This window comes from Cololabis saira, chromosome 5 (genome assembly GCF_033807715.1).
Source record: "Cololabis saira isolate AMF1-May2022 chromosome 5, fColSai1.1, whole genome shotgun sequence".
In the NCBI taxonomy this organism is placed as follows: domain Eukaryota; kingdom Metazoa; phylum Chordata; class Actinopteri; order Beloniformes; family Belonidae; genus Cololabis; species Cololabis saira.
In genome coordinates this window covers 23,338,927-23,366,914 of record NC_084591.1, presented here as the reverse complement: position 1 = coordinate 23,366,914, position 27,988 = coordinate 23,338,927, and the positions used below count along the sequence as shown (strand labels likewise).

Sequence of the window (27,988 nt, the reverse complement as noted above, 5' to 3'; positions counted from 1 at the left end):
CTGATTTTATGAAGTTACTGTTTTTATTAACTTATTCTTTTTAAGACTTTAATGCGTAATGTAGCAGTGGAAGGGCTTCAGATGTACATGTGTTTAAAGAAGTGGTCATTGTACAAAAAGACATGTAAATAAAATGTAGATTTCTTTTCTAAATGAGTGTTCTTATTTATTTTACAAAAGCAGGCTGTTTACTTTTTTTATTATACCTGTAAGAAAAAAAGCTACTATATATAGAGCGTTAGAACATGTAGATATCCCTGTAGATATCCCTGCGTATCAGAGGAAATCCATCTCGGGGCTGAGACTGTGAGGGTCGAGGTGAACTGACAGAACTGCAGCCAGTTCAGGGTCCAGTTCTGCACACTGCGCCTCCAGCTGGACCCAAACAAAAGAGCATAAGAGAGGTGTGTGAGCAGGAGAATGGTTAACCTGGACGGTCAAGTGGGCGGGCTACCTGTCTGAGCTGGCTGGAGGAGGAACCCGTTGGAGACGTCTGGGAGATCCAACGTAAGAGAAACTGCTTGGTGTGGCTCAGGATCTGTGAGGGCTCAACCTGAGAGCACAGATTTGGTTGAGAGTTACAGTGTGTTGTCTTCATCAGTCTGTATGAACAGATTCAGTGCAATAAGCAACATCACCTGCTTCTCAAAGAGCTCTGAGGCCGGTGTAGGCGTGTGTCCTTCCAAGAAGAGCTGCAGCACAGAAATATAGCAGGTGACGGCCGTATGGAGGAACTTCGGACAGTGCGCCGCCTCCTGGAGCAGCTCAGGGCTTTGCTGCAGCATCAGGCTGAACACAAACACACATCTTAAAGTACCTGAGCCACTGATGGGGTCAAGGATCTTCAAGCTTGAAACGGTTTCAGTTTTTAACTGTAACTATTTATTATGAAAAGACAAAAGGATGGAGGGTGATGCCACAAAACTTTTCACAGTTTCACAGTAACTTGGTGGTGAAAGAGTGTTAAGGTTAGTACAGAACATTTATTTGACATGTTACGCTCATAAAGACAACAGCTGCAGACAGATGGTTAACAAGAGGCTGATGATGATAAGGAAGTAGCTTTTCTTCCGTTCATGATTAAAGCAAAAAATCTGAATGACACAAGAATGAAAATGAAGCCCACTTAGCGCAAAAGCCTGACCCTTATAACAACCCTCATAACAACCCAAAGCTGATTGGAGATTCGTAATGTCATTAATCATTAATGTATAAAATGTCATTGGGATGAATGAATTAATGATCTAAAAAGCTTGCATGGAAATTCTGTGATGCTGGATTTCTTCATCCCATTGCAGGAATTAAGTGGTGCCACTAGTTTCGATTTGAGTTGGCCGGTGTTGTATAATAAGTATGTTTGTATAAAAAAGAGAAACATGACATGTATCAGTTTGGCCCTGGAAAAGTACAAGCTAAAACAAGGGTTGCGAGTTTCATATGTGGCTAAGCCTTAAAAAGTTATGTAATAGTATCCAAAGAAAAGGTTTTAAATTTGTTCCAAACCATTTTCTTACAAAACATCTATCCCAGATATTAGTAACACAACGAGAACTCATGAAAGAAAAAGTAAAAACCTCACCTGCAGAAAGCCCAGGGCATCAGCTGTGTACACTTGTCTGAAGTCACCATGGTTACCGACTGATAAACACTTTGTTCTAAAGCTGGAGAAAAAGGATGGAGCTTGTGAGTGTTAATGATGGACTAAACAAACAACGCCAGATCTAAACAGAGGCAGGTAAGGGCTGATCTGCAGCGCTACGCTGTACCGCTCGATGTGAAGATGAGCAGCCAGTCAGCAGAGTTCACCAACGCAGTCAGGAGCTCCGTGCAGAACCCTCGGGCTTTTTCATGGTTGTTATCCTGCAGAAACAATCAGGTAAAACAAATAAAGGAAAACAGTATAGTCAAAGAAACAGCACATTCAATATGGTCTTGTTTGTCCTGCTTTTTTATGGTTATACATTTTATATGCCGTCTCTTAATGTTTTGGGTGATTTTTCTGAAAATGAAAGGGTGACGGTTCCAGATTTGTAAAGTTACATTTCAAAGCAATAGTCAGGTGTTCATACTAAAATTTATAAAATAACTTCTATATGGGTCTGTGATCTAAAACTACTCTGCAAAACTGAGTGAATCACTAAATGATAATTGTGTTTTGAGTTTTCAATGTCACCGTCACTTCAGGAACCCAAATAATAAATTCCCCCCCAAAAAAGTGAAAAAAATGTTGCTTAGTTTGAACTAATTTTAGTTCAATAGAGTTTAGTAATAGGATAATAATAATAATAAATAATAAATAATAATAATAATAATAATAAAAGCTGCAAGCAACGATGAACGGGCAATTTTCACCAATAAAAGTCAAGGACTCAAAACTAAGTCCAATGACACCACCAACGACTCTTTATGTCAAACCATTCAAAAGTTATGGCAGAAAATAGGAACTATCACATATCGACCAATCAGAAGAAGGGACGGGGCTAATTCAGTACTCAATACCGAGTCCGATGACACCACCCACATGTCTTTATCACAACCTATTCAAAAGTTATGGCAGAGAATAGGAACTAGCAAATATTGACCAATCAGCTACTAGTATCACTTCCTGTTTAATGTTGAAGTTTGACGCCACGCTACGGCCACGCCATTTCACGAAAACTCACGATTTTGATAACTTTTAGTCAATAACGTCTTTTGTGTCTCCTGAGCGAGTTTTATGTGGAACGGACAATCCTGCTAGGAGGAGTTCGTTAAAGTACGACACGTGAAAATGGCATAAATTGCGCCAAAATTACACGATAATTCAAAATGGCCGACTTCCTGTTCGGTTTTGGCCGTGGCGCCAAGAGACTTTTCTTTAAGTTGTGACATGATACAGGTTTGTACCGATTTTCGTGCATGTACGTCAAACCGTACTGTGGAGCTTGAGGCAGGAACTTTTCTAGGGGGCGCTATTGACCCATTAGGCCACGCCCATTAATGCAAACCATTAAATATCACATTTTTTGCCAGGCCTGGCTTGCGTGCAAAATTTGGTGACTTTTGGGGCACGTTTAGGGGGGCAAAAAGGCCCTAATTTCATCTGAAAAATAAAAAGGAGGAAAATAAAAACGAGAACTCCTACAGATACAATAGGGCCTTTGCACTGTCAGCGCTCAGGCCCTAATAATAAAAATAAGTAAATAAGTGCATGTCTTCTTTATTTATCCATTAATCTGTTGTGTATCAACTAAGACTGAGTATTGTTTATTGGGGGTGGGTTACCTGAGGATAGAGGAGTGCTGACAGGTAGTCATTCACGTACAGGAAGAGTAGAAAAACCAGCACCTGTGATCAGAAAGGAGACACAGCAGGTAAACGCTAAAGAAATATTGTTGATGAGGCAGATAATCTCATACTCAACGTGCAGATGAACCACTTCAAGCTTCCTCTAGAAACCAAAGTGTTATTTAATCACAACAATTTCATCAGCAGCACCTGACTGCGTCAGTCTTTGTTTCTATGGAAACATTAAAAGTGTACTTGGTTTTTCAACACACACTATTATTTCAATAAACCAAATGATTACATTTTGTTTAAATTTTTAAAATAAATCTAACAGAAAGCCAGTCACTCAGTATCTGCAAACAAAAAGTTTTCATTACACCGTAAATTAAATTAGCAAAAAAATATGATCTACAGTTTGTTGTTTAGAGGAGCCAGTATAAAAAATATTTATACTAGTACTAAAATAACAAAATGTGTCATTTAAGTCCTAACAAGAGTAAAAATCTCCAATCTGGCATTTTTTATAAACAATTTTCTATTATAAATGTTTAATATTTGCCTTTTGCCTTAAACACCTTCATGTTTCTTGTGAGTTCTAACTGATCAAGGCATAAAAAGTGAAAACATTAATACTTTTGCTCATGTCACAATTTCAGACAGAAAGTAGTGGGTTCACTGCAAGAGTTGTGATTGTTTAACTTGTTTAACTTTAAAAAAATATATTAACAACTTAACAAGATTGGGTTTTAAAAAACAAACAAACAAAAAAAATAAATAAAGAGAAGATGCGTCGCCACATTCACCTGTCTGTTTTTGGCATCTCGTTCACATCTCAGTGAATTCAGAGCAGCTTTAAACGTCTGGATGTTTCCCTCACAGCCTCCCCAGGCACAATGCAGGCTGGCAGCCAACAGCAGAGCTGCAGCTGGAGGCGTCTGCAGCGCCTCACCCTTCTCCAGACTGCAGAAACACATTGACACCATTTCTGCAGGGTTCATGTTTTTAATACCAAAGGAAATGTAACTAATAATTTAACCAGCACACTATATTAAATATGTACATAATCAGGGGTGCACACAAGCCGGTACTCGAGGGCTAGTCTACTGCATGTTTTAGATGTTTCCCTGTCTTCAACACACCTGATTCTAATCACTGGTCGTCATCAACACTTCATCAAGGTTTACACAACTCTGTTGGTGACACAGCCTTGTCTATCAGGGTTGTGTTGAGGCAGGGAAACATCTAAAACGTGCAGTAGACTGGCCCTCGAGTCCCGGCTTGTGTGCACCCCTGAATATAATGTGGGAAAGAAGTAGGGGTCAAATCAGAGGTTTTATGTATTTGATTAATTACATATGTGGAATAAAACTGTTGATCTCAATTCTGGAGTCTGGACCTACTGTTTTGCAAGTTTTAGATGGTTCCCAACACACCTGACTAATTAATGGATCAACTAATAAGGTCTTCATCAAAAAATCTTTTTCTATTTGAGCCTGGTGTACTGCAGTATAGAAAACAATAGATGTCATTGTCATTTACACAGGAACAAAGAAATCTTAGTAGTCGAGACACTATAGGTTGAAAAAAAAAAAACTTGCTGGAAAATAAATCCCACAATGTTCGTCACAAAACCACCTGCCTAATAATGTGTCAGCCCCTTTCATGCGGCCAAAACAGATGTGACACACCAGGGATGTAGACAAGGACCTCTAAAGGTGTCCCCTGGTGCCTGGCTCAGAGATGTTGCCCCTAGTAGTTTAGATCCTGCTGGATGGAGAGATACTTCCACGGATGAGGGTTGTTCGGAAACATCACACATTTACTGCTGGGATTGATCTGGGAGTTGGGAGGCAAATTCAGTTCCCAGTTTCTGAGATCTGTTGGCAGTGCTGTTCCCGATGAGGTGGATGGTACTTGTCAAACTAACAACCGCAAGAGTTTCAGGATCCATTTTCCAGCAGAACGTTGCATAATAACGAGAGGATCACGCCACTATCACCAAGTCAAGCAGTTTCAATGTTGGGAATCTGCCTTGGCTTTTATTTTTTTTGCAAACTTAATCATTTCAAAAACAAAAACAAAAACAAATATTTTTTTTACTTGTAAAACATAATGGAGAAAGACATACTGATCTGCTTTTGTGCATTTAAAAAAACAAAAAAACAAAAACAAGTATTGGTTTAATTCATTTAATGTTGGGAAAGCCACTTAATAACAAAAAAACTTTTCCATGAAGAAATATATCTTGGTTGTTATGCTATATTTACTGGCAAACAAAACAGCCCTTACAGGACTGTCTCAGAAAATTTGAATATTGTGATTTTCTGTAATGCAATTACAAAAACAAAAATGTCATACATTCTGGATTCATTACAAATCAACTGAAATATTGCAAGCCTTTTATTATTTTAATATTGCTGATCATGGCTTACAGCTTAAGAAAACTCAAATATCCTATCTCAAAAAATTTGAATATTCTGGGAATCTTAATCTTAAACTGTAAACCATAATCAGCAATATTAAAATAATAAAAGGCTTGTAATATTTCAGTTGATTTGTAATGAATCCAGAATGAATGAATTTTTTTTTTTTTTTTTTTTTTTTTTTAAATTGCATTACAGAAAATAAAGAACTTTATCACAATATTCTAATTTTCTGAGACGGTCCTGTAAATCTGTAACCCTCATCGCCGTGGTAACCAGCAGAGCTCAGTTACGATTGTGGGAGGAGTCTTTGCAGGAGGAAGCATATTCATCCATGGTGTTTTTTTCCACTACTAAACTGGCTATTTTACTCGTTCGACTTACCACTTGAAAATCACTGAAATCATGGTCCTGGTTTCCTCCTTGTTTTCCCAGCATTCAGTCACACAAACAAAATATATAATCTTAGTTTGTTTTCACCCATTCCTAAAGCCATTCCTAAAGAAAAGGGTTCCTGTAACCTGAAACATCCCTTAGTTATGTTGCTAGAGGCCTAGACTCCCGGGGGACCTCCCATGATGCACCTCGCCTCACTGTGCTCTCTTATCCAACTCTATTAATGACACTATTGTTGTTGTTATTAACCTGTGATCCTTCTTCCCAGCAGGTGATCCTGATTGTTCTTGCTCTTCTCGCCCCTTTCTTGTCCTCTCAACCCCCAACCGGTCGAGAGACGGCTGTCCTTTCTGAATCTGGTTCTGCCAGATGTTTCTTCCTGTTAAAGGACATTTTCCTTTCCACAGTCGCCTGGTGCTTGATCAGGATGGAGGATTGTGTCGAAGAAAAGATTTGATGAAATCTATTGCTTTCATTAGTGAAGTAATAATAATAATTATTTTGACTTTGTTTTAATTGGACTCATTTGGAATGAGTTGAACTGTATTGATGAAATACCTCTAAATTATATTTGTCATGTTTTGGTGCTATATAAATATAGCTGAATTAAACTGAATTGAAAGAAATAAGGTAAAACTCTTGAAGAAGCACATTCTGGCGCGCAGGTGGTCGAGTGGTTAGAGCGCATGCCACATACGCAGTGGACCCCGTTTCGAATCCCGGCCGGGGACCCTTTGCTGCATGTCAGTCCCCCTCTCCTTCCCATTGTTTCCTGTCATTGAACTTTCAAATAAAGGCGTCTGTGCCGAAAAAATCTTTAAAAAAAAAAAAAAAAAGAAGAAGCACATTCTAAATGCATAAAGAGACATTCACATATCCATTTATCCACATAACCTGCCTGGACTCGGAGCACATGTTGACTTGAGCTATGAGGGGATAACAGACGGTGAAGATGGGGTTTACCTGCAGGCCCAGTGCTCACAGTCCGCTACGAGCTGCAGCTGCTGCGGTGCCGGCGCTCCGTCACTGAGACGACGCCACAGTGAAAACAGAACAGGAGACAGATGCTGCCACCAGTGCTACACACATCAATGATGGAGAAAAATGACACATTATTTATATTTGATAACGTTAACGCTGTTTTTAAATCAGGTCTTCATCGCCATCTGGACATGTGATATCTTAATAGTTTTATCAGCCTTCATAATGTATGGTTGTCAGTCAGGACGTACCGCTGTAGAGACCAACAGCAGAGGACAGCGGAGACTCATCTGAGACCAGACTTTGTTGAATTCCTCTCCAGGACGTCCACACCGTGCACTGGCACATAACAGACCCTAAACATCCAATAAAATGAACAGCATTACTGCCTCCGCTTTTCATCCTAGCGTTATTCATTTACGTTATAGTGAGTAATTCTCACTTTTAAGAAGTGTGTAGTTATTTGGCAGGGCAGCAAGCCAGCTGGAGAACACGCCTTCCTCTAATGATGAACAGAAAACAGGAAAAGGGAAGACTATTTGAAACCAATTCTTCCCAACATCAGGTCAGCGTTGAGGGAAAATGTACTTTATATTTCACCTGATGCTGGGTGACGTGTTCGAGCAGTTTGTTGCACTCCAGCGTCGTTCTTCCTCCTTCTGCCTTTATTTTGATAAACAACACAGCCGGGAGAACCAGCAGCACTCTGACGGACACAAAAAAGTGGTTACAAGCGTCGACAGTTTGCTGGAAGGTACCAACCACGTCAAGGCAGCACTTGTGTTCAGCTTTCAGTTAGTAAATCACAAAAAAGAAGAAGTCAGTTTCTCTTCCTCCAAAACTGTGGAGATGGCCTGCATGGTTTATCTGCGTACCTGTTCCAAGCGTGCAGCGTTCGCTGCAGGTTGAGCTCAGCGCTGATGCTCAGTGAGGTGGAGGTCACTGTGGAGGAGCATCTCTGAGACACCGCCTCAAACAGGAAGTCCCACAGATCAGCACCTCGTCCACAGCTGCCTGAGACGTTGGTTACTGCCATTTCATAAACAAGCTCCTACACACACACACAAACACACTTATCTGAACCCGATGTCATGTAATCTCTCTGAGAAGTGTTTTTCTTTGGTACTCTAAATGAATTTACTTTGTAATAACAACTTGTTGTCGTTCTTATGGTTTGTTTGCCAGTTCACTTTTGGTCAAACCAATGAGCCAAAACATCATGACCACCTGTCTATTACGCAGTTTATTGTTTTCCAACCAATAAATCTCACACCTACAGAGGTTCAGACTCTAGAAGACCGGATCACGTGGTATTTGATACTATGACCTTGACACAAGATTTCTTAAATCCAACTTGCCAACAATGCAGTCGGGAAGATTTGACGTTTCTGAAAATTAACTGGGGCTTCAGAGCTCCTCATTTCCTTCCCAGAAAAAACAGCTGTTTTCTTACGATCTACTATGAGTCACACTTCCACATGTACCGTTTTTAAGAAATACTCAACATCCTTCCCTCCATCTGTGAATACTGTTCATATGTTGGTTTTTAAATGTATACAGTTCAGGCACAGCAGAGTTTAAATGTGTACACACCTGTAGTCTGGACAAGATGTCTGGTAAACAGCTTCCCGCTGCCGACGCTCCCGCCTCACAACTCAGGTCACTGTAGACATCAAATACATAACAAAGTGATGCTTTTTTTTTCTTTTTTACAAGTGAATCTGACAATAAATGTGTAATTTTCTTTTTTACTATTGTAATCAGGTGCTTCTTCTTTTTTTGTCTTGTGCTTTTTATAGATATTTTACTTTAAGGAATACACACGGCAATGCACTTATAAGACTGACATGAATATCTAACGAGCATCTCAAACTTTCAACAGAAATCATTCTTTTTAATCAAAAAATTTGATAGAAACAATATATATAATATGAATTGCTTATGTATTGATTGCTTATGTTGATAGCATCATTTTCTGGTCCTTAATAACACCAAAGATATTAATTGTAAAATCTTCAAATAACCATTAAAGGATTTGCAGCTTCTATAAATTACTCTTCAACAGTCACATTTATGTGAGCCGTTGTCATTTGTGTGCGACAGTCGTATTTTCTCGTCAGGTCAACTTTACATACAGCACTCTCCTTTAAACACGCCCCTTTTGCAGGACATCTACTGAGCTCTCAACTCTGCAATAGAAAAATACTTCATAGTGTCATATTTCCCCCTCCAGTTAATGTATAATAGATGAGAGCACTTTAACTGCTGGTCCATGACGGCATTGAGCAGATGAGAGCAGAGGTTCCTCAGGTCTCCTCCACAGCCTCCCTGCTCCTCAGCAGCAGTGAGATAGAGCTCCAAACAGGCCCACTGCTGGTACTCCTGACTGCAGAGTGAAGAAAAAACAGCACACATTCATGAGAGGTCAGGTTTTCTTCTCTTTAAATGTCACATTGTGTTTTTTATATGCTTACAAACCAATACAGGTTGAAAAAAAAAGATAATTTTCAACAACTCATGTGAAAAATTAAAGGACGAAGCAGTAAAAATACAATTTTTGTCAAAACATTCCTAAAATTCCTCAAAACATTTTAGTGCAGCTATGAAATAATGTGTATAGACATAATTGTATAATTCCTGGCGAGTTATACATGCCTTACCGTTGTGCATCAGAAAGGGCATCTTCACTTCTCTGTACCCTGAGCTCATTAACCAGCCATTCTGAAAAAAATAACTTCGAAACATAACAAAGGTTGATTATTATTTTATGCATGAATACAACTAATCCATTCAATATTTTGTCAATAAAAATGAAGTTCCTGAGGTTTGTAGAGCAGAATCTTCTTCATTCACTTTTTAATCCAAAGTTTAAACGACGAGAGCAGTTCAAGCTGTACGAGAAATTCTGCGAGGTTGTATCTTGACATAACTGACAACCAGTTAACAAACACAAATAACAGTGAAGAATAAGGATCCAAGAACCTTTAATCAACAACGGGACAACGTGTGACTTTACCTGATACTGCGGCATGTGTTGCAGCTGCTGAAAGGCAGCATGTCTCCACAGATGCCAGGCGGTCTTCCTCCAGCTGCTGTTGTCTGTGATGCTGCTCCACACGTTCTCCTGGTGTTCACTTCCACAACCATCAGCAGGGGTCCGCCTGGCCTCAGGAACAAGCCTCGGGATGAGATACAGCAGCTAAACAGACATAAAATTACATTATTTTAGATACCAGTAAAGATACCAGCAAAGACACACTCATGCAATAAAAAGTAGTGATATAATAAAAGGTAGGATGTGTTCAGCTTTTCCCTTGTTCTGTTTGAATGGCTTCTCAGTAATATACACACACGACTGCAAAGATGTGTCTGTACACAGATTTACAATTGGTTTACTCTCTACACATGCTTTCTCTTCAGCTTCTCAAATATGTGAATTTTCTTCTTTTTATTCATCCAAAGAAGCTGTATTATTACTGATGTAAGATAATGAAAATGATTTTGTTGTAACTACTTGTAATTTATGGTGTGTATTTGAAGCGGATACCTTCTTATAGAGGCTGCTGGGGACGTACTCCTGCTGCTGCTGCTGCGACAAAGAGTCCCCGATGCAGATCCCATAACACACAGCTGCCACACATAACCTGGACAGCAACACAGTGACAGTGAGTCGTCCAGCCGAGGGGCTCAAATCAAATCTAACAGGTGTGCATCACATAACATGACAGTCCGTATCGCTGTGGGAAAATCCAGTTACAATAAAACAAGGATTCCCTCAGTGACATTTGTAAACTCAGAGAAATTTAAAGTAATTTTATAAGATCTTTCCAGGCAAATTTGCTCAAAGTTGATGAGGACAGAGAGCACCAATCAACTTTGAGGCACATCTAATTAGATTTCTTTGTTTTTTCATAATCCCTTGAGGATTACAGGATGGGAATTAGATCTGAGAGGGTTTGGTGTCAATTATTAGTGAATGCTTACAGCTTCGGAACCGTTTTTGACAACATGACCACGTTCTATATTTACTATATCAATAAAAGCTTCAGATGACTCAGCCAAGTTGAAAAAAGAAAACAGAAAAAAAACGAACGACATTTAGTCAGCTTTGTCATGATGTTGGTGTTGTATAGGACACTTGGGTGTTGTCTCCATTTATTAACTGTATCACTCTAATGGAGCTATGGTGCTAAACCAGCCTTGAGTTTTAGTTGGGTTTTTTTCTTTTTTTTTTTTTTTAAATCAATGGGCAGACCACCCCTGCAGAAGAAAACATACCAGCACTGCAAAGCTGGAAAGCAAAATGTCTCTTATGGGTTGTGATATAGGAGAAAAATATCTACCATGTCAAACATTATGGACTTTACAAGTTAAAAGAGTAAAATGAGGAATCTTGAGAGTTTTTCCCTGGTGTTATCTGTACTATACCAAAGATCCTCTATACACAAGATAGCGCATTGCCGTTACTGGCAATGGTATGGAATGGTATACACTTCCGGTCTCCTAAGTGGGCGTGGCCGCCCCTCTCCCCACATCGTTTTGGAACATACAACACTAGATACAGTACAACTTTCTTCCAAAAATACTTAAATAATAAAAATAACAGTATTATTAAGCAAAGAAGCAAGTTTTATTTTAGTTTTAAACTTCATTTTATCCGATGGGAAAACTATGAGAGCCAAATCTTGCGAGAGTGTGTTGCTCAGACAGAGACAGGTCTCAAACAAAGTTAATTTTCTCCTAATCTGCCGGTCTGAAAATTTCCATTTTGGTGTCAGAATGTTCAGAAGGTTTGTGGCTTTTGAAAAATGGGTCCCATATTTACTTAGGTTACTATGGGGCGAAGGAATTGGTAAAAATCTGTGCTCACGTTCACTTTTCCCATAGGACTCAATAGACTCAGGACCTACTTCCGGTCTCCTAAGGGGGCGTGGCAGTCACGTGACACAGATACAAGAACTCGAACCTTAGTGGGCTGTCTCGGTTTATAGAACGTCTCTGACTATACAAAGGCCCAAAATCCGTGCAACCTGTTTGTTTTTTTTGTTTTTTTCATAACAGTTATTTTCAGAATGTTTGATTGTTTTTCATTTTCTAAACTGAAAATTTTTCAGGTTGTGTTTTTGCAAGTTTACACTGTACTGTATCTGGCAAAGATTTAAAAAATATATATCCAACTAAATCTCAATGTGGATGTTTTACAGGCTTCAGACTTTTCTGGAATCAGGAAAAATGTACATGTGTGCAATCTCACCTGACACAAAAGAGCATGTTGGTGTGTGTGTTGCAGACCAGGGCCGAGCTGAGGACTTCTCCAAAGGACACCGGCTGTGGCCGAACGGGCGGCTCCAGCTGGACGACAGGGTCGTGCGACATGGAGGCGTTGAGGTGGACCACAAACGCTGCCAAACCAAGCAAATGTGCGGGACTCAGCGATGACCCCTAGGACAGCAGAGTGGAAGATAGGAGCAGAAGTCCTGATCTGACTGAAGACTGTCCAAGGCTGATATTAACTTGAACATGCATTTTAAATACCTGGTTGTGAAGCAGGTCCCACAGCCGGTGTAGAAGGCTGCCGAGAAGCTGCTTGTTACCCTGCAGCACACTGACAAATCTGGATGCCCATGCGCTTTGCCTGACGAAGTAGTCATTACAGCAGAAACAGTTAGTTGATAAGTCATGTTTGAATTTAAAAAAAAGAAATCTATGTTTAGTCAGTTTTTTCATGATTTTCTAGTCAAAACTTACAAAAATGTGTTGCTTCCAGATTCTATTATGTGAATTTATGATGAAAACTACAATCAGTGGCAGTAAAACACATTAATTAATTTCCTGATTCACTGAAATGTAATTACAAAAGTAAATAAAACTCTGTGACAACAGATAATAGAGTATAGATGAAATACCTGCATTATTTTTTTCAAACTTTACATCTAACAATAATAATAATTAAAGCTGCAAGCAGTGATGAACGGGCCCTCGCGCTTGAAATTTTCACCAATAACAGTCAAGGATTGATGTATAACACACCTGGGTGCACGTTACGGTTCGAGCGAAGAAGCGGCCGAAGAAATGGCATAAATTGCGCCAAAATTACACGATTAATTAAAAATGGCCGACTTCCTGTTTGGTTTCGGCCATGGCGCCAAGAGACTTTTCTTTAAGTTGCGACATGATACAGGGGTGTACCGATTTTCGTGCATGTACGTCAAACCGTATTGTGGGGCTTGAGGCACGAAGTTTTCTAGGTGGCGCTGTTGAGCCATTAGGCCACGCCCATTAATGCAAACCATTAAATATCCAATTTTTTGCCAGGCCTGGCTTGCCTGCAAAATTTGGTGACTTTTGGGGCATGTTTAGGGGGTAAAAAGGCCCTCCTTTCGTCGGAAAAATAAAAACAAGGAAAATTAAAAAAAAAACAAATAAATTAATCAAAAAAAAAAAACTAGAACATCTCCTACAGATACAGTAGGGCCTAATAATATTGTTTTGCTTTATAAAAGTCCCACTCACTTATTAGGAGGATTCACTTGGGAAGCATTTAACAGACACTGACAGAAGCTTCTCAGGATCATGTTGATAATCTGATGAAACAAAAGTAATTAAAAATCACATACATACTTCCTTTGAAAAGCTTTTGAAAGAACACTTGTAATATTTAAATGTAATAATTAAGAAAAAGAAAGAAACAAGCTCATGGCATACTTGAACATGCAGCTCAGGCGACAGAGGGGCGTCTGTGTTAATCGTGACGACAGCGTTTCCAATCAGCTCATCGGGACGACCAGGGAAGATGACACTCAGAGTGTGTGAGATCCTGGACAGCTGGGCCGACATCTCTGAGGGAACATGACACATACACAAACTCAGGGTGCAAAGACACTGCCTGTATAACATAACGCCTTTTATTTTTGCATATAAATAAATCATCACAACAGAATATCAAGTGTGCGTGCACTAATATCAACCTACCGCCATCATTTCCACCAATAACCAGCTCTGTAAACTCCTGCAGCTGAACCCTCAGGACGTCCAGAGGATCGTCATTACTGTCGAAACACACTGCACTTTCTGAAAACACAACATCAGTGCAATGATACGTCTCTTGAGTGAAGGAGTGTATCTACTCTGATTTAACAGAGCTGTCTGAAGCTGAATATAAAACAAGACTGAGATTATTACTGAGTGCACTCAGCAACCCACAGCACCACAGTCTGATGTGATCGGGAAAAAGGAATCAATGAGAAAAGGAAAAGATGGAGTTCAAGTTGACCCGTCTCCAGAGTCACGGGTGGATTATCCAGAGTCAGAAGAAGAAGAGCGGCAGATAAAATGATACACCCATCATGTGTTGTGCCCAATGTGAAAGACTTTTTTTAATTATTTTATTCTCTTTTCTGCCATTTCTTGACTTTTTATCCCTTTTATCTCTTATCTTGATTTTATTATTTCTGTCTCCTTTTAATTATCAAACTGTAGCACTTTGAGATTTTCAGAAATGTAAAGTTCATTATAAATAAAATGTACTATTATTATTATTATTATTATTATTATTATTATTATTACTACTATTATTACTACTATTATTATTATTATTATTATTATAATCTGGGGCTACTTGAGCTGGTCAGGTCGAGGTTCAGAAGCATATGTGCCCCCCAAAGAAACAACTACATGAGTAAACTGAATGACCAGCTTTTACCAGCAATAGATTTCCTATCTTTCCTGACCGGACAGACACATTTCCGGAAGACAAAATCAAGAGTCATCAAGCTCAAATTATGAAAGAATGGTTGAGTAATGGTTCGGGAAGTATGACATAACGTTTTCATAACATTGTCACTTGGTGAAACAACAAATGCAACTCTGGACAGAAATAAATGTTTATGTTTATATTTGCTGAAACAGTGGAAACTGTGTGCTGTAATGAAAAGCTGAAGAAAAGCTGAAGGAGAGAAAAAAGTTGACCTTCTTGGGCAATGCAGTTTAACTTTATACTCACAGAATAAACCATGGCAAAATGATAATAGCTTGTGTTGTAAAGAATACTCACTATTCTGCTGCCTCTGCTTCTGGCAGGACTCCACATAAGAGGTATACTGTACGGCAGGGATCTTATCAGCCCTGCATACAAAACACACACGTCATTATGGTGAAAATCTATTCAGTAATCACACATAATTACACTGGTAAATAATACAAATACTACAGATAATCATAGCTCACTTTTTCAGAGCTTCAATGAAACTCATCCGGGGATCAGGTTTCACAGGAAGCTGGAATTGACAGACAGAAGAGAAGGATGTTATAAGTATGACTAAAAGCGTGACTACTACTAAGAAGAATAATTTTCACCCAGAAATATAGAGATCAAGCAAAGAATCACAATAAAATGTGAAAATGCTCACCAGTCTTGGCTTTAGCAGAGCAGGAAGGAATCGTGTCAAGAAATACGGCCTCCGGAAAATACTGTCAGAAGACAAGAGAGCGTGTGTCTAACTTTACTTTACTATGACATTTAAAAGATTTTTGAAAGACAAATTATGACTGAATTTATTTGACCATATAGTTATGTAAAGACATGATTATTTGGTTTAGAGTTTGTAGGTATTTATACTCACTCTGACTCTGTCAATTTTTAGTTGTTGTGTATTTGTTTCAAGTCATGTTATGCTGCATCCCCCTGTCCTAGTTTTTGTCTATCATTTATTTTATTTTGTAGTCTTTTTATCATCTCTTTTCTGTTTATTATTTTTTTTTTCTCTTTGTGGTTGTCCTACATTTTCTGTCTCTTTTTGTTTTCATTTCCTGTCATGTTTCATGTTCTCTCGTGATCATCTTGACTCCTGGCCCTCCATATTGCTGTAAAATGTTTTTCTTTCTTCCAAAGACCTCGTGGCTCTAGAGGCCTTTATCGACAGTGAAGAAACAGGAAATGGGGGCAGAGAGCGAGGGAAACATGCAGAAAACGTTCAGAGGCCAAGAGTCGAACTTGTGCCAGCTGCACGAGGACTAAAGCATCTGTTATGGGGGCTAAAGTATCGGTATATATGTTTTATGTGTTTATTCTTGTTCTCTGATGATTTCGTGTCTCTTTATGGTCAGATGTTTGTCTTTTTAATCACTGGGAAAATCTGGCAGTTCCTTTCAAAAACATTCCTGGACCAGGCCGTCCCTGGTCACTTAGGATCTGAAGTGCTCATGTGTTTACCTCGCCTCCATGACCGTGGCGGAGATTCTTCCAGTGCTCTCAAAGAGAGAAACGGCCCTCTCCACATCCTGAGCCGCCTGACACTGAGGCTGCAGACACACACACACACACGCACGCACACACACGCACACGCACACATACGTTACCAAGCCAGGACTGTTCTCTTTAACTGGGATTTACACATTTTAGTGGTTTTGCAAGCATAGTAAAATAACAAGTAGAAATTTTTGCAACCATATTCATCATCACTATAAGTATTAAGGTAAAATTATATCTTCATATTTGACCATGTTAAATGTTTTCAACTTAATCACAAGTTGTAAAAGTCTGTACAATAAATGGCCACAGTTTAAAACAGAATGACCCTTTTGACCACAGTGTGTCGCTATTACCTGCACTGCAGCACCGGTACAAGAAACATCCTCATATAACCCCATGTCCTCCACCGATTCCTGTAAATTCACACAAACATGTACACAAAAAATATATATATAGAAACAAAACAAAAAAAAAGTCTTACATGGAAGAAATTCAGTTCAAACTTCACTACAGTCACATCACTCGCTTGCGGTCATGTTCATTGTGTAGGACTTCAGTTTATTTTATTTTATGTATTTAGCTTTATTTCCATTCATAGTTTTTACCTTGAGATCAGCCAGTCTGGTCTTTGCCAGAGAGACATACTCCATGAGGAGGTTGCGGTGTTTTGCAGGCACAAAAGGAGGGTGCAGGATGTGAACCTGTCATGTGAAAATCACAGTTGGATGTCAGACAGCAGAGCTGGGTCAGTCTTCGGCATTTCTGTTAGAGCTTGATACTGAAAATCCCTTTATGGGAACTGTGGGTTTTTTTTCCTTCCTTTTACTTTTTGTGCTAATACTAACTGTATGCTCTGTAGTAAGTTTTGTTTCTGATATACTGCATGAGTTTTTGATTATTACAATCAAAAACAGTGATGAAAAAAATGTTATAAAAAAATGAGGCTCCGACTAAATAAAAGAGCTTGATCTTTAAATACATGTTTTCTTGTTTCGATCAATGTTTCCACTAATTAATTAAGTGCAACAGTGGTAACTGAATAAAAACTGAACAGATTGCTGCAGCTTCAGAACATGCAAATGATTTTTAAGGTGCATAAAAATATCATTCAATAAAGCTAAACTAAAATGTTTTTTTTTAGGTTTCTATAAGGCCGACAAAATGCTGACAAAATTAAAAAAAAGAAATTCAACAAAAGAAAAAACCAATCCATTTAGATTGTAATATGAAATAATCTAAAATATACAGAGCAAGCACGAGGTAAAAATATTGAGGTTCTCTTTGGGAGTGACGAGGGTGGAAAGGATCAGGAATGAGTAAATCAGAGGGACGGCACGTCAGACGTTTTAGAGAGAAAGTCAGAGAGGGCAGACCAAGACAGTTTGGACATGTACAGGAGGAAGGCCTGGAGGAAGAACTAAAGAGGAGAGTTATGGATGTAGTGAAAGAGGACATGAAGTTAGTTGGTTTGAGGGAAGAGGATGCAGACGATAGGGTTAGATGGAAACAGATGACGGGCTTTGGGGACCCCTGAAGGGAACAGCTGAAAGGACAAGAGGAAGAGGATAGTGAACACAAATATATGTTGAACCACATTTCCATCCTATAAATAAAGGCTGAAGGTCTGAGGCACCTTGAGGTACTGGGGGGGTTCGAAGGGCACCAGATCAGACAGGAACTTCAGAAGAAACACCAGGGATTTCTTACTGTTGGCATGGTAACCACTGCCACTACCAAAAGACATCTGAAAGAGAGAAAAGAAAAGTGATGAACTCAAACATGCACAACAGAAGTCCCTCTAGACCTCCAGCTATGACAGCAAATAATAATAATAATAATAATAATAATAATAATAATAATAATAATAATAAGATAAATAAATAAAATAAAAGCTGAAACATTCAAACAATGCGCTCACTCAGCAAAGCAAAGGCCTAAAGGAGGAAACTCTTAAAGGAGCAATCTCTTAAAAAGTTTACATCAAAGATGCCCACCTAGCAGAAAATGTACAAGGAAAGATACTAAACCATGATCTAACAAAATCTAATAAAAAAAAACAAAAAACTATAATCTATAGATACCATTTAAAAATAAAGTGTACATGCACATATTGGATACGCATTTATTCAGAAAATAAAAGGTGCATGATTAAACTATCAGCTGTTGCTAAAAAGCCGGTGTGAAACCTTGAACCAGTCGTTGTAGGAGGAGAAGACGGCCGGACCCTCCAGGGCCCCCTGGCGAGCCAGCAAGAAGGCCGTTATCATGCTCTCTAGGTCATAGCCTTCAAACGCAGAGCTCAGCAGTCTGGACAGCAACTCTGGCAAAGACACAGAATGGACATTAGCCCGTTTCCCCGTGTGGACATTTGAGTGTGACCGACACGTTAGTGACGTTGTGCAGGAGCTAGATTTGATCCTAATATCTTATTTGATGCTAAATTGAGTCAGGTAGATGATGGTTTTCTTCTCCCATTAAAGTCTACTATATTTCAACATCAAATGCTGGTGCTCGGCCATTTTAATTAATTGTCTCAGATACAAAAACAAATCTAGGTAGTGTGTTGTAGGTACCTTTGAGGCTGGGCTGAGCAGACTGGTAGTAAATCAGCAGAGTGGACAGGAAGCAAAGGACGTGTTTCCAGTTTACCTCGTGGGTTTCCAAAACCTGCTGCAGGTGGCGCAACAGTAGCTCCACACTGAAGATCACAGCCAGCTTTTAAAGAAGAAAAACAGAAACATGTTGCACAGCCATCCTAGTCAATGATGCATATGTCCAATCATTTAAGGGTTCTTGAACCTTCTTGCTAAATGCAACATATAAATATTTCAAACTGTTTCAGTAAAACCTGTGTACGTTAGGGGTCAATTAGATTTTTGTATATTTTCTTTAGATACCAAACAACAAAATATGCTAATAAAGTGTATTCAATGGCCTATAATAGAAATGTAAAAATAATTATAATTTTTGAATAATACACTTTGACTCTGAATGGTAAAGAAAGTCATTCAAACTCAAGGTTTTGTCATGTTTGTATTAAAAGCGGAAGACCAGTGCTGCAGAGAAGCATTGAAATACTAACATTATTTATAAAAATATTAAAGAATTTTGTATTAACTTGATTTTACTGCAATGTATCAGTCATCCAATATAAGACTCATCAAACTGTCATAAATCCACAGTTTACTGTGACTTGAAGTATAGTGGCAGATTGAGCTGGACAGCAGCTTAATTTAAATATATGCTTGTCAAAAGTCATTTTTATCTTGGTGACATTAATAACGCTTTAAGGTACAAACCCAGTTACAAAGATTACAAAGATCCTACCTTACCTTACGGAAAAGCGTGCTCAATAACCGGCTGGCTTTGGCAAAGGTCCACTCATTCTGCAGGGCGATGGCATCTGACACTGAGGACAAACCATTGACTCCATCACATTAAAGACATGAACAAGACTGAGATTGTATTGTCTTTATTGTCAGTTTTCATTCATAAAAGATGGATTCAATGGATGGTTTCCAATACTAAGCAACATTTAAAGTGGGGGAAAAAAAAAAAAAGCAAAGTATCCTAAAACTACTTTTTGATATTTCTGACTGTCCAATGCCAACCTTAAAATAAAAATCTTAATTGATGGATCTAACTGCACCTCCTGAATATGTAACTCCTTTATAGGCTTAGTTATTATTACACAAGTTCATTAAACCCATTAGAAAATAAAAGATTAAACATGCTAAAAACGTTAAGCTTTTCATACCCTCTGAGATGCTGAGACTGAGAGTAATGCTGTCCCAGCAGGTTTGCGGGGTAAGTACAAGGCATTATAGGCACATTATTTCCTTCGCAATTCTTCAAACACTGATGACTGGATTTATGTGTTATTTTTGTTTTACTCTGTGTTTGTTAAATCACAAAAGTCCTCCTGCAATGGAGCTCCAAAGCAAATTTTAAGAGTAAAAATGTATGAATTTGTACAATGTGCATGTTACTGTTTTTTTTTACCTGTTAGTTGAGGCTTGTATGTGAGTGTCTGCGTCAGGGAGTGTGTGAAGAAATGCTGAAGAGCTTCTGCTGATGCTGAACCTCCGCAAAGCGATGCATCAAATATCTCAACCCTGCAGAAAACAAAAAGCAAAGTGAGCGGAAAAAAACCCAAAACACAACTGTTGTCAGTGCTGAGGGAACAGTAAATAACAATGGAAATCTTAACCGCAGCAGCGTTTCATGCTGCGTACCATGGTCTCTTGTAATTATTAGAAGAAGATACATTTCATAATCAGCATTTTAATTTACACATTTCTGTGTCTGTGTTTAAATTAACTAACTTAGCTTAGTGCTAGCTAGCTGTGGCTTCATACGTAAAGCATGCAGAATGTTGCACTGATTTAAGCCAACAGTTTGACCGTAGGCACCAGATCTATTCCTTCAGCCTCTTCAGGACCAGAGAAGCAAAAGTCTTTTTTTTTTTAAAAAAAACACTTTTTTACGTCCATCTGAGTTTGCACAGGACAAGAAATTCTTCCAATCAAAAGCAATGTTTCTGGCTTTTAGTGTTTATAAAGATGCAGTGAACCACAATGATAAACTGTTTTAACATCGCTGATCTGGCTCATCTGTCAGCACTGTAAATGATTCGGATTTAGGATCGTTACAACATTTTGCCATTTGGCCTTTGAATAATCCTTTATACGATAAACTGTTGTCTACTTTCTAATCCTTTTCAATTCATCTGAGAGGAAAGATAATAATTTTATGATCATTTAGTATATATTGTATCACTCAGTCTTTACTTTAATTCAGGATCTCTGGATTACTGCATGCTCCAAAAAAAACCGAAGACCTCAATTTCCCCAAAAATGCATAAATGTCAATAAAGCAGATGAAAAGAACACAGAACCACAGCTTAGCTCCTGCTCCGGGAGACGTCACACTTTGGTCCACAGTGTCCAGTACCCCTAAAGAAGAAAGAAAACAATAATGTTTTAAAGACAAAGAAACAACTTTCAAATTTCCAAGAGATTTAGAAAAGTGTTAGTCAGGCACAAGCAGACTCACAAAACAGCATGTCATCCAGCATCGAGCAGCAGAGCAGGGAGATCTTCTTGTTTGCTGCTGAATCGGGGCTCGGCTCAAACCCTGTTCCTACCAAGACGCCAAGCACAGCTGAAAGACAGGAGGCCGTTTCATTAGCAGAGCTGGTGGCACAGAGAACCGGGTTACAATCAGAAATTGCACAAAGTCGGTCTGCTTTGGAGGTGACCCAGGAAAAAACACACACTGCACCCATCACAGTCTTGTCTTTCTTTCCATCTCATCCTTTCATGTTTCACGTTGGTGTTTTTAGGTCATCCCCGAAAGAATTAGGAATTCAAATGTTAATAAAATACGTTAGATCAGACTGTCAAAGAGGGGTCAAAAGGTAATATGCATGTTTTTTTTTTAATTCCTTGCATTTTAGAAACACTATGTAATGTTATAGTTAAGAAAATAAAATCAGTTATTAAAACATGTCATTGTTGCACCCCTACTGCTCTTTTAAACATGTAAAACAACAAAACTATGCACCATGATGGTACTCTTAATGGGATAGGCATAAGAGGATTTGGAGCGGATCAATTTAATGGTAAACTCTCATTCATTGTGTGTCTCCCCGCTGACGAGCTGATGAAGTCTTAGAATAAAGAAATTAGAGTTTCAAAAAGTCCTAGAGAGGGCTACTACAACTAAAAGTGTGGCAAAGATCTGGGTTCTCACTTGACAACACTCTCTGTTGAACTTGTTTGGTGTCTTCTTCTCCGGGCAGCGGAGTCCAATCACACAGAGCCTTCAACCGAGACACCAACCAGGATCGCACACCTTCATCGCTGAAAAGCAACAGAAGAACTGACTGGAGGGAGAGTAAAAGTGTTCTCAGAAAGATTTAGCCCAGATCATCAGTTTTTGGACCGTTACACATTATTTTACTTTTTTTTTTTTTATGTAGAGCCATATTTGATTAACAATCTGCACACGTGCACAAACCATCTATCTTGAGATTAGCGGGAAACACGCTTTTCCTCTTAAGCAGCATATACTTTTTATAATCATTTACGTTTACCGGTACTCTTTTTAATAATTTTGATAGTTTGACTCTTGTTATATTGCAGATTTTCACACAGATCTTTGGCTTTAAGATTTGTGGAAATTCAGTAATATTCAGTGTAATTATCAATTCAGTTGAATACAAGATTAAAATCCTTAAGATTGTCCTTCAGTTTTATATAAACGTTAATCCACACACAGTGATCAAAACTCAACATGAGCTGATGGACACTGATCCATTATAAAAAAAGTAATGACAATAAAAATGTAAAAAAGCAACTCAAACATTAAGATAACAAGAATAGTTCTTACCTCACTATGACAGATTTGAGTGAAAGAATGTTGTAAAAGTGAAGATAATACACCACCTCCAGTTTGGGGAGCCTCTGAAAAAAACAACAATCCTTTATTTTGCTTATGTTAACCACGTTCAATTCAAGTCAATTTTAACACCAAATATATAGAAAATATATATAAATGAATCCTTATTTTACTGTCTTACTTTCCAAACTGTCAAAATATAATGAAAACTAGCAGGGACTGAAAAGAACTATGTTGCACATAATAAAAACACCTGAAAGAATGAGTTGATTAACCTTAATAATAAATGTGCATTTGGTGATTTTAACTTCAAATTACGATGATGATTTTCTTTGTAATACATGATGCCAATTACATGAATCATTTAGTTCTGGACTGAACATAAAAATAAAAAAACATGAATATACAGAATAATCTTCATATTTCAACTAAATAAATAGATACATAGATAATAGATTTAACAGATTTTAGACATCAACTCTTTACATTTGATCATTTTTCAAGATTCGCTGATTACGATGAGTCCCACTTACACACAATTTATTTATTGCAAATATTGATGTGGGGTAAGAAACATTTCAGGCTTTTATTTTCCGTTTGTAGTTGTGCACCTGCAGAAGAGGTAACTCCAGACCAGAGTAACGTCTGTGTGCAAGAAGGAGCCGACACAACATTTGACTAGAGTCTAGTCAAATGTTGTGTCGGCTCCTTTACATCTTCTGTGGTGGTGCGATGTCGTCAAAAAGTCTAGTCACTAGACTTTTTGACGACATCGCACCACCACAGAAGATGCAAAGTGAGTGGGTTGTTAAATAGTGTCACACTTTAGCAAACGTGTCTCTCTCCTACTGCTACAATACTGCACATAACCCAGAATGAAAATCCTGAAGGATTGATTTTGGAAGAATCAGAAAAAGTTTAGAAGAAGGAATTGTCCAATAAGTCGGATTCCTTGTTATTAGATTCATACTTGGTGTATGAAATCTGGTTCATCTACAAACCTGATCTCTTCTGTACTCCTGCCAGAGCAGTTTGGGGCAGAGGGCTCCCCGAGACAGCAGCTCTCTGCTGGACTCCAGAAGAACAAACAGCTGGACCTGCAGAGGACAAGAACAGGACTGACAGCTTGACATCTGCTTGGAAAAAGTGTTGTGCAGTAAAGGTAGACTCGTGCTGCCGCTGCGGTTTAAACAATCGAAAACCACACAACAATCTGCAACACAGGTGTGATGTAGCAGTCGCTTTCAATGTGCAGAACAGTCGGTGCATCGATGAAGTTAACCAGAAAAACATTTAGTTGCAGTGACACAAAGCTCAGTGACGTGTTTTAATAGAAAGCTCAAAAACTGACTCATTTTAGTTTACTTTAAGCCTGATCCTGGAGTATTCGTAAATGATGTCATACGAACTCCACTGTGTCTCCATTGTTTTGTAATTCACAAGGGAATTGATGACAAAAGCCTTATACCTGGAGTGGAAAGGAAACACTGCAGCAGCTATAAGTATAAAAATCCAAATGCTCTTTTGAAAGCCACAAACGCTGATAATCAATGGAGAGTACCGAAATAGGCTTCATTTACATAACCTACCTTGTACAAAATAATCATTCTCATGGTACTTAAATGGGTCTTATTAAATCCTCACGCTGACTTTACAGCACATTTTCTGCCAAATACTCACTCTCTGAGAGGGTGTGAGCATCTCTCTCCTGCTGTTCTCTTCCTCCCTCCCTTCATCAGTTTCCACAGCGATCTCCATCAGTCTTTCCAGCACCATCTTCACTGACAGCACTGCAACCGAGACGCCCAGCTGTGCGGCCTGACGCTTCAGCTCACTCACTGTCCACAAACAGCGCAATGCAAAGCATTTCATTTATGTCAAGGAGAAGTATGGTGAATGGATGTCATTAAAGCTGCACAAAGGAACTTTTTAGCTCTGCAGGTCCCGCAATAGGACCAAGTTCTTGTTTGGTCAACTAATAATAATTTAAAAAAGACTACCCTGCTCTTACGATACGACAGTGTGTACTTAATGATCTTAATGTTCTTCTCCCAAAAGTACCCTACTTTTTCTCAAAGGTTGGCAAACATATATATGTTTCATGATGGAGTCACCAAACTTATCATCTGAGATTGTAAACATTGTTCAAGACATTATCTGTGCCACTAATTTGTCCCTTTTATTTTTAGAGCTTTATTCACAAAAATGATTAGTAGCATAAAGAGTAGTAGCATGAAAAGCAGCATTTTCCTTTCTGCAGAGGAAACGGGAGATTTGATGTTGAAAAGAGTCTTAACAATTTCATAATGTTAGTTAATTAGGGCCCGAGCACTGACAGTGCGAAGGCCCTATTGTATCTGTAGGAATTGTTCGTGTTAGTCATTGGAGTTTCAACAGAGCAGTTCCACTGTGACAGAAATAAAGTGGGAATGACACTGCAGCTGCGTGTGTGTTCACACCACTGTTGCAGCGTCACTGTGGTGCACCACTACATCTTTTAACACAGTGATGCCTTTGGTGATGGCCATAAATACTTTAGAGTAATTCACAGCTGATAGTCAAAGTTTTTAAAAATGTAAACTACCATAACTATGCAGATGACACACATATAAACATTACAATGCCACGAGGAGACCGAGGGTCTGTACAGTCTCTTGGTAAATGTATTGAGGAGATTGATGACTGGATACTTAATCATATTTTAACTACTGATTTTATCCTATTTTCGTGTATTGTTCTTATTTCTTAAATCGTGCTCTTTATTGATGTTTTATTGTATTGTTAAATCACTTTGAATCACCTTGTTGATGAATTGTGCTACAGAAATAAACTTGCCTTGCCTAAAAGAAATGTAAGTTGTCCCGTTGTTACAACTCACTGCTTAAATGCAGTGACCAGTGTGGAAATGAAAGAAAACAATCATCAAAACAGTAAAGTCACATATTTTTTATGTCTTTGCAGAGTGTGAAACCAGCCTAATCATGGCAAGGAAATTATGGCAGCTATATTAATTTACCATTTTCCCTCCTATTGACAATAAATATATTTACCTGGGGAGAAAAAAAAAAAAAAAAATTGCAAGCTTGTAAAACTTTTTGGCTTTGTTTACACCACAGTCTTATTTGAACAAGCCTATGCAATGCATCATCACTTATTTCTGTCGAGGGCTATGTTAAGTTTTCACCAGGGTTTCTACTGATCCTGGGAGCACCAAACTACTAAGGTAAAAAGCTTCCTGAGGGTTGGAACTCGACACTATGGTACAATCCATCTGTGAAAATGATGCGTCGTGTTCCCTGAACCACTCTTTCAGTAATTCTGACACTTTCATCTTGGAACAACCATGGGCCACATTAAGGAAGAATAAAAATAAGATCTACCAATGAAAACACCTGGTCATTCAGCCCTTTTTCATCACCCTTTTTTTGTGGCCATATACAGGTAGTGTTGCTGAATTTAAATAGTAATGCTGTCCCAGCAGGTTTGCAGGGTAAGTACAAGGCATTATAGGCACATTATTTCCTTCGCAATTCTTCAAACACTGATGCAGCCATTGATCTGGGACAGGATAAATCTGACCTAATCAGATCTACTCATCCAGACAAATTTGATTACATTTTTCTAATGTAACACAGATCAATCTTTTAACTCACCAGCAAAATGAAGCCTTTTCGTTCATTTAATCTGCTGTAGTATCATATTTAAAGTGCACATTTATTCAGATGAAGTTCTTTGTCTGAAAGTCTGTTCATTGCTTGTACACCAGCTCTACTGCAGTATTTAATATTCAGTTTAAAATAGATCTTCTTTTGAATCCCTCAAAAGTGCAGTTAGATTTTGACCAATGATCTGAACTCATTTCAAACACTCACCCAACAGTGACCCCACGATGGATGGAGTGGGTCCTCCTGAAGCTGCTTGTTTCTGCTCCCCATTGTCAGAGCAGAAACCACTGCTCACATCTGGATGCTAGAAAAAGGACGAAAAACATTCACAGTTAAAGAAAATACATAAAACATTAATAACATGTCAGTGAAACTGGTGAAGGGGCACAAAGTAAAATAGCCTTGCCAAAGATTTAAAAGCATTCTCAGTTGTATCATAAGTTATTATAGATATTACGTGTCCCCTATATTAATCTAAAATAGCGCTTTTAATTTCTAATAGTACCAGTAGTTGCTCTGCCTTCACTCACCCCGACCTCTCTGAACAAGCTGCAAAGGTTCTGGTGCTGCTCCAACAGCTGGATCGCTGCCGCGTGTAACTGCGGACCATCACCCTGCTTGGGCCTCTTAACGGCACGGCCAGCTGGGACAAGACCAACAGACATTTAGAAAACAAGATGCATCCAAAGAAAATAAGAGAAAAATATTGAATAGTAGCATACACGGTTGTGGACTTTAGAAGAGACCTAGGGGATATACTTTCTCCACAACACCTCAGCAGCAACTATAATCTCTCTCTCTCTCATCTGGTGCTGTCCACACAGACGGGATGACAGAAAAATGAGCAAGTAGCAAGAAGTTAATGATATTTTTCAGTTAAGATGTTTACAGGTTTTGTCGCTTATTAAAAAATATATCTATGGGTTCATATTAACAGCAGGACATTTTTAGGTGCCACGTGTTCTTTATTTATGTTTTAATGTCTTTGCAAAGCACTTTGAATCACCTTGTTGTTGAATTGTGTTACATAAATAAACCTGTCTTGCCTAAAAGAAATGTAAGTTGTCCAGTTGTTACTACTCACTGCTTAAATGCAGTGATCCGTGTGGGAATGAAAGAAACAATCATCAAAACAGTATAGTCACATGTGTTTAATGTCTTTGCAAAGTGTGAAACCAGCCTAATCATGCCCAGGAAATTAAGGCAGCTGTTTTAATTTACCATTTTCCCTCCTGTGACATGTGATTTCTGTGAAACATATCATGTAATTTGCACCATGAACTGAATAGATATCACCAGATGACAGCAGATCCTTTAACTCACCGAGGAGGCTTGACAGGGTCCTTTTCTGAGATACCGACTCACATGTCGCACTCAGAGACATTTTACTTCGTTCAACACTAAACGAAAAATGCCTCAGTAGCTGTTAAAACTGACATATGAGCAGTTTGGTGGAAAGTGAAGGCTGTTTTTGACCTGCTGTCACTCCTCGGGTTTGTTGTCGTCCATGTTGGTTCCCTGCTCCCGCTGCTCGCTGTGATTGGTCCGCACAGCAGCCAATCAGGAGAGAGCCTCGACCTGTTGGACAAACATAAAACATCCCG

General features: G+C 38.7%; 1 protein-coding gene across 1 annotated transcript; it reads right to left on the bottom strand.

Annotated features, from left to right (window-relative positions):
• Window position 1: 1 nt before the first annotated feature.
• LOC133443926 (Fanconi anemia group A protein) lies at window positions 2-27,932 on the bottom strand. Its single transcript, XM_061721279.1, has 42 exons — window positions 27,708-27,932; window positions 26,915-27,027; window positions 26,592-26,688; window positions 24,400-24,557; window positions 23,721-23,816; window positions 22,711-22,784; window positions 22,072-22,181; window positions 21,373-21,480; window positions 21,215-21,272; window positions 20,320-20,432; window positions 19,650-19,726; window positions 18,891-19,032; window positions 18,504-18,637; window positions 17,951-18,061; window positions 16,923-17,018; window positions 16,671-16,730; window positions 16,279-16,367; window positions 15,476-15,536; window positions 15,294-15,343; window positions 15,121-15,191; window positions 14,040-14,138; window positions 13,773-13,906; window positions 13,581-13,651; window positions 12,603-12,702; window positions 12,322-12,509; window positions 10,615-10,711; window positions 10,084-10,266; window positions 9,728-9,801; window positions 9,325-9,453; window positions 8,661-8,730; window positions 7,943-8,118; window positions 7,668-7,773; window positions 7,510-7,569; window positions 7,319-7,423; window positions 7,050-7,165; window positions 4,071-4,227; window positions 3,265-3,327; window positions 1,767-1,860; window positions 1,580-1,661; window positions 639-789; window positions 455-553; window positions 2-375 (listed from the first exon to the last, which is right to left on the bottom strand). The coding sequence occupies exons 1-42, from the start codon at window positions 27,766-27,768 to the stop codon at window positions 277-279; spliced, it is 4,332 nt and encodes a 1,443-aa protein (XP_061577263.1). The 5' UTR covers window positions 27,769-27,932; the 3' UTR covers window positions 2-276.
• Window positions 27,933-27,988: the final 56 nt, after the last annotated feature.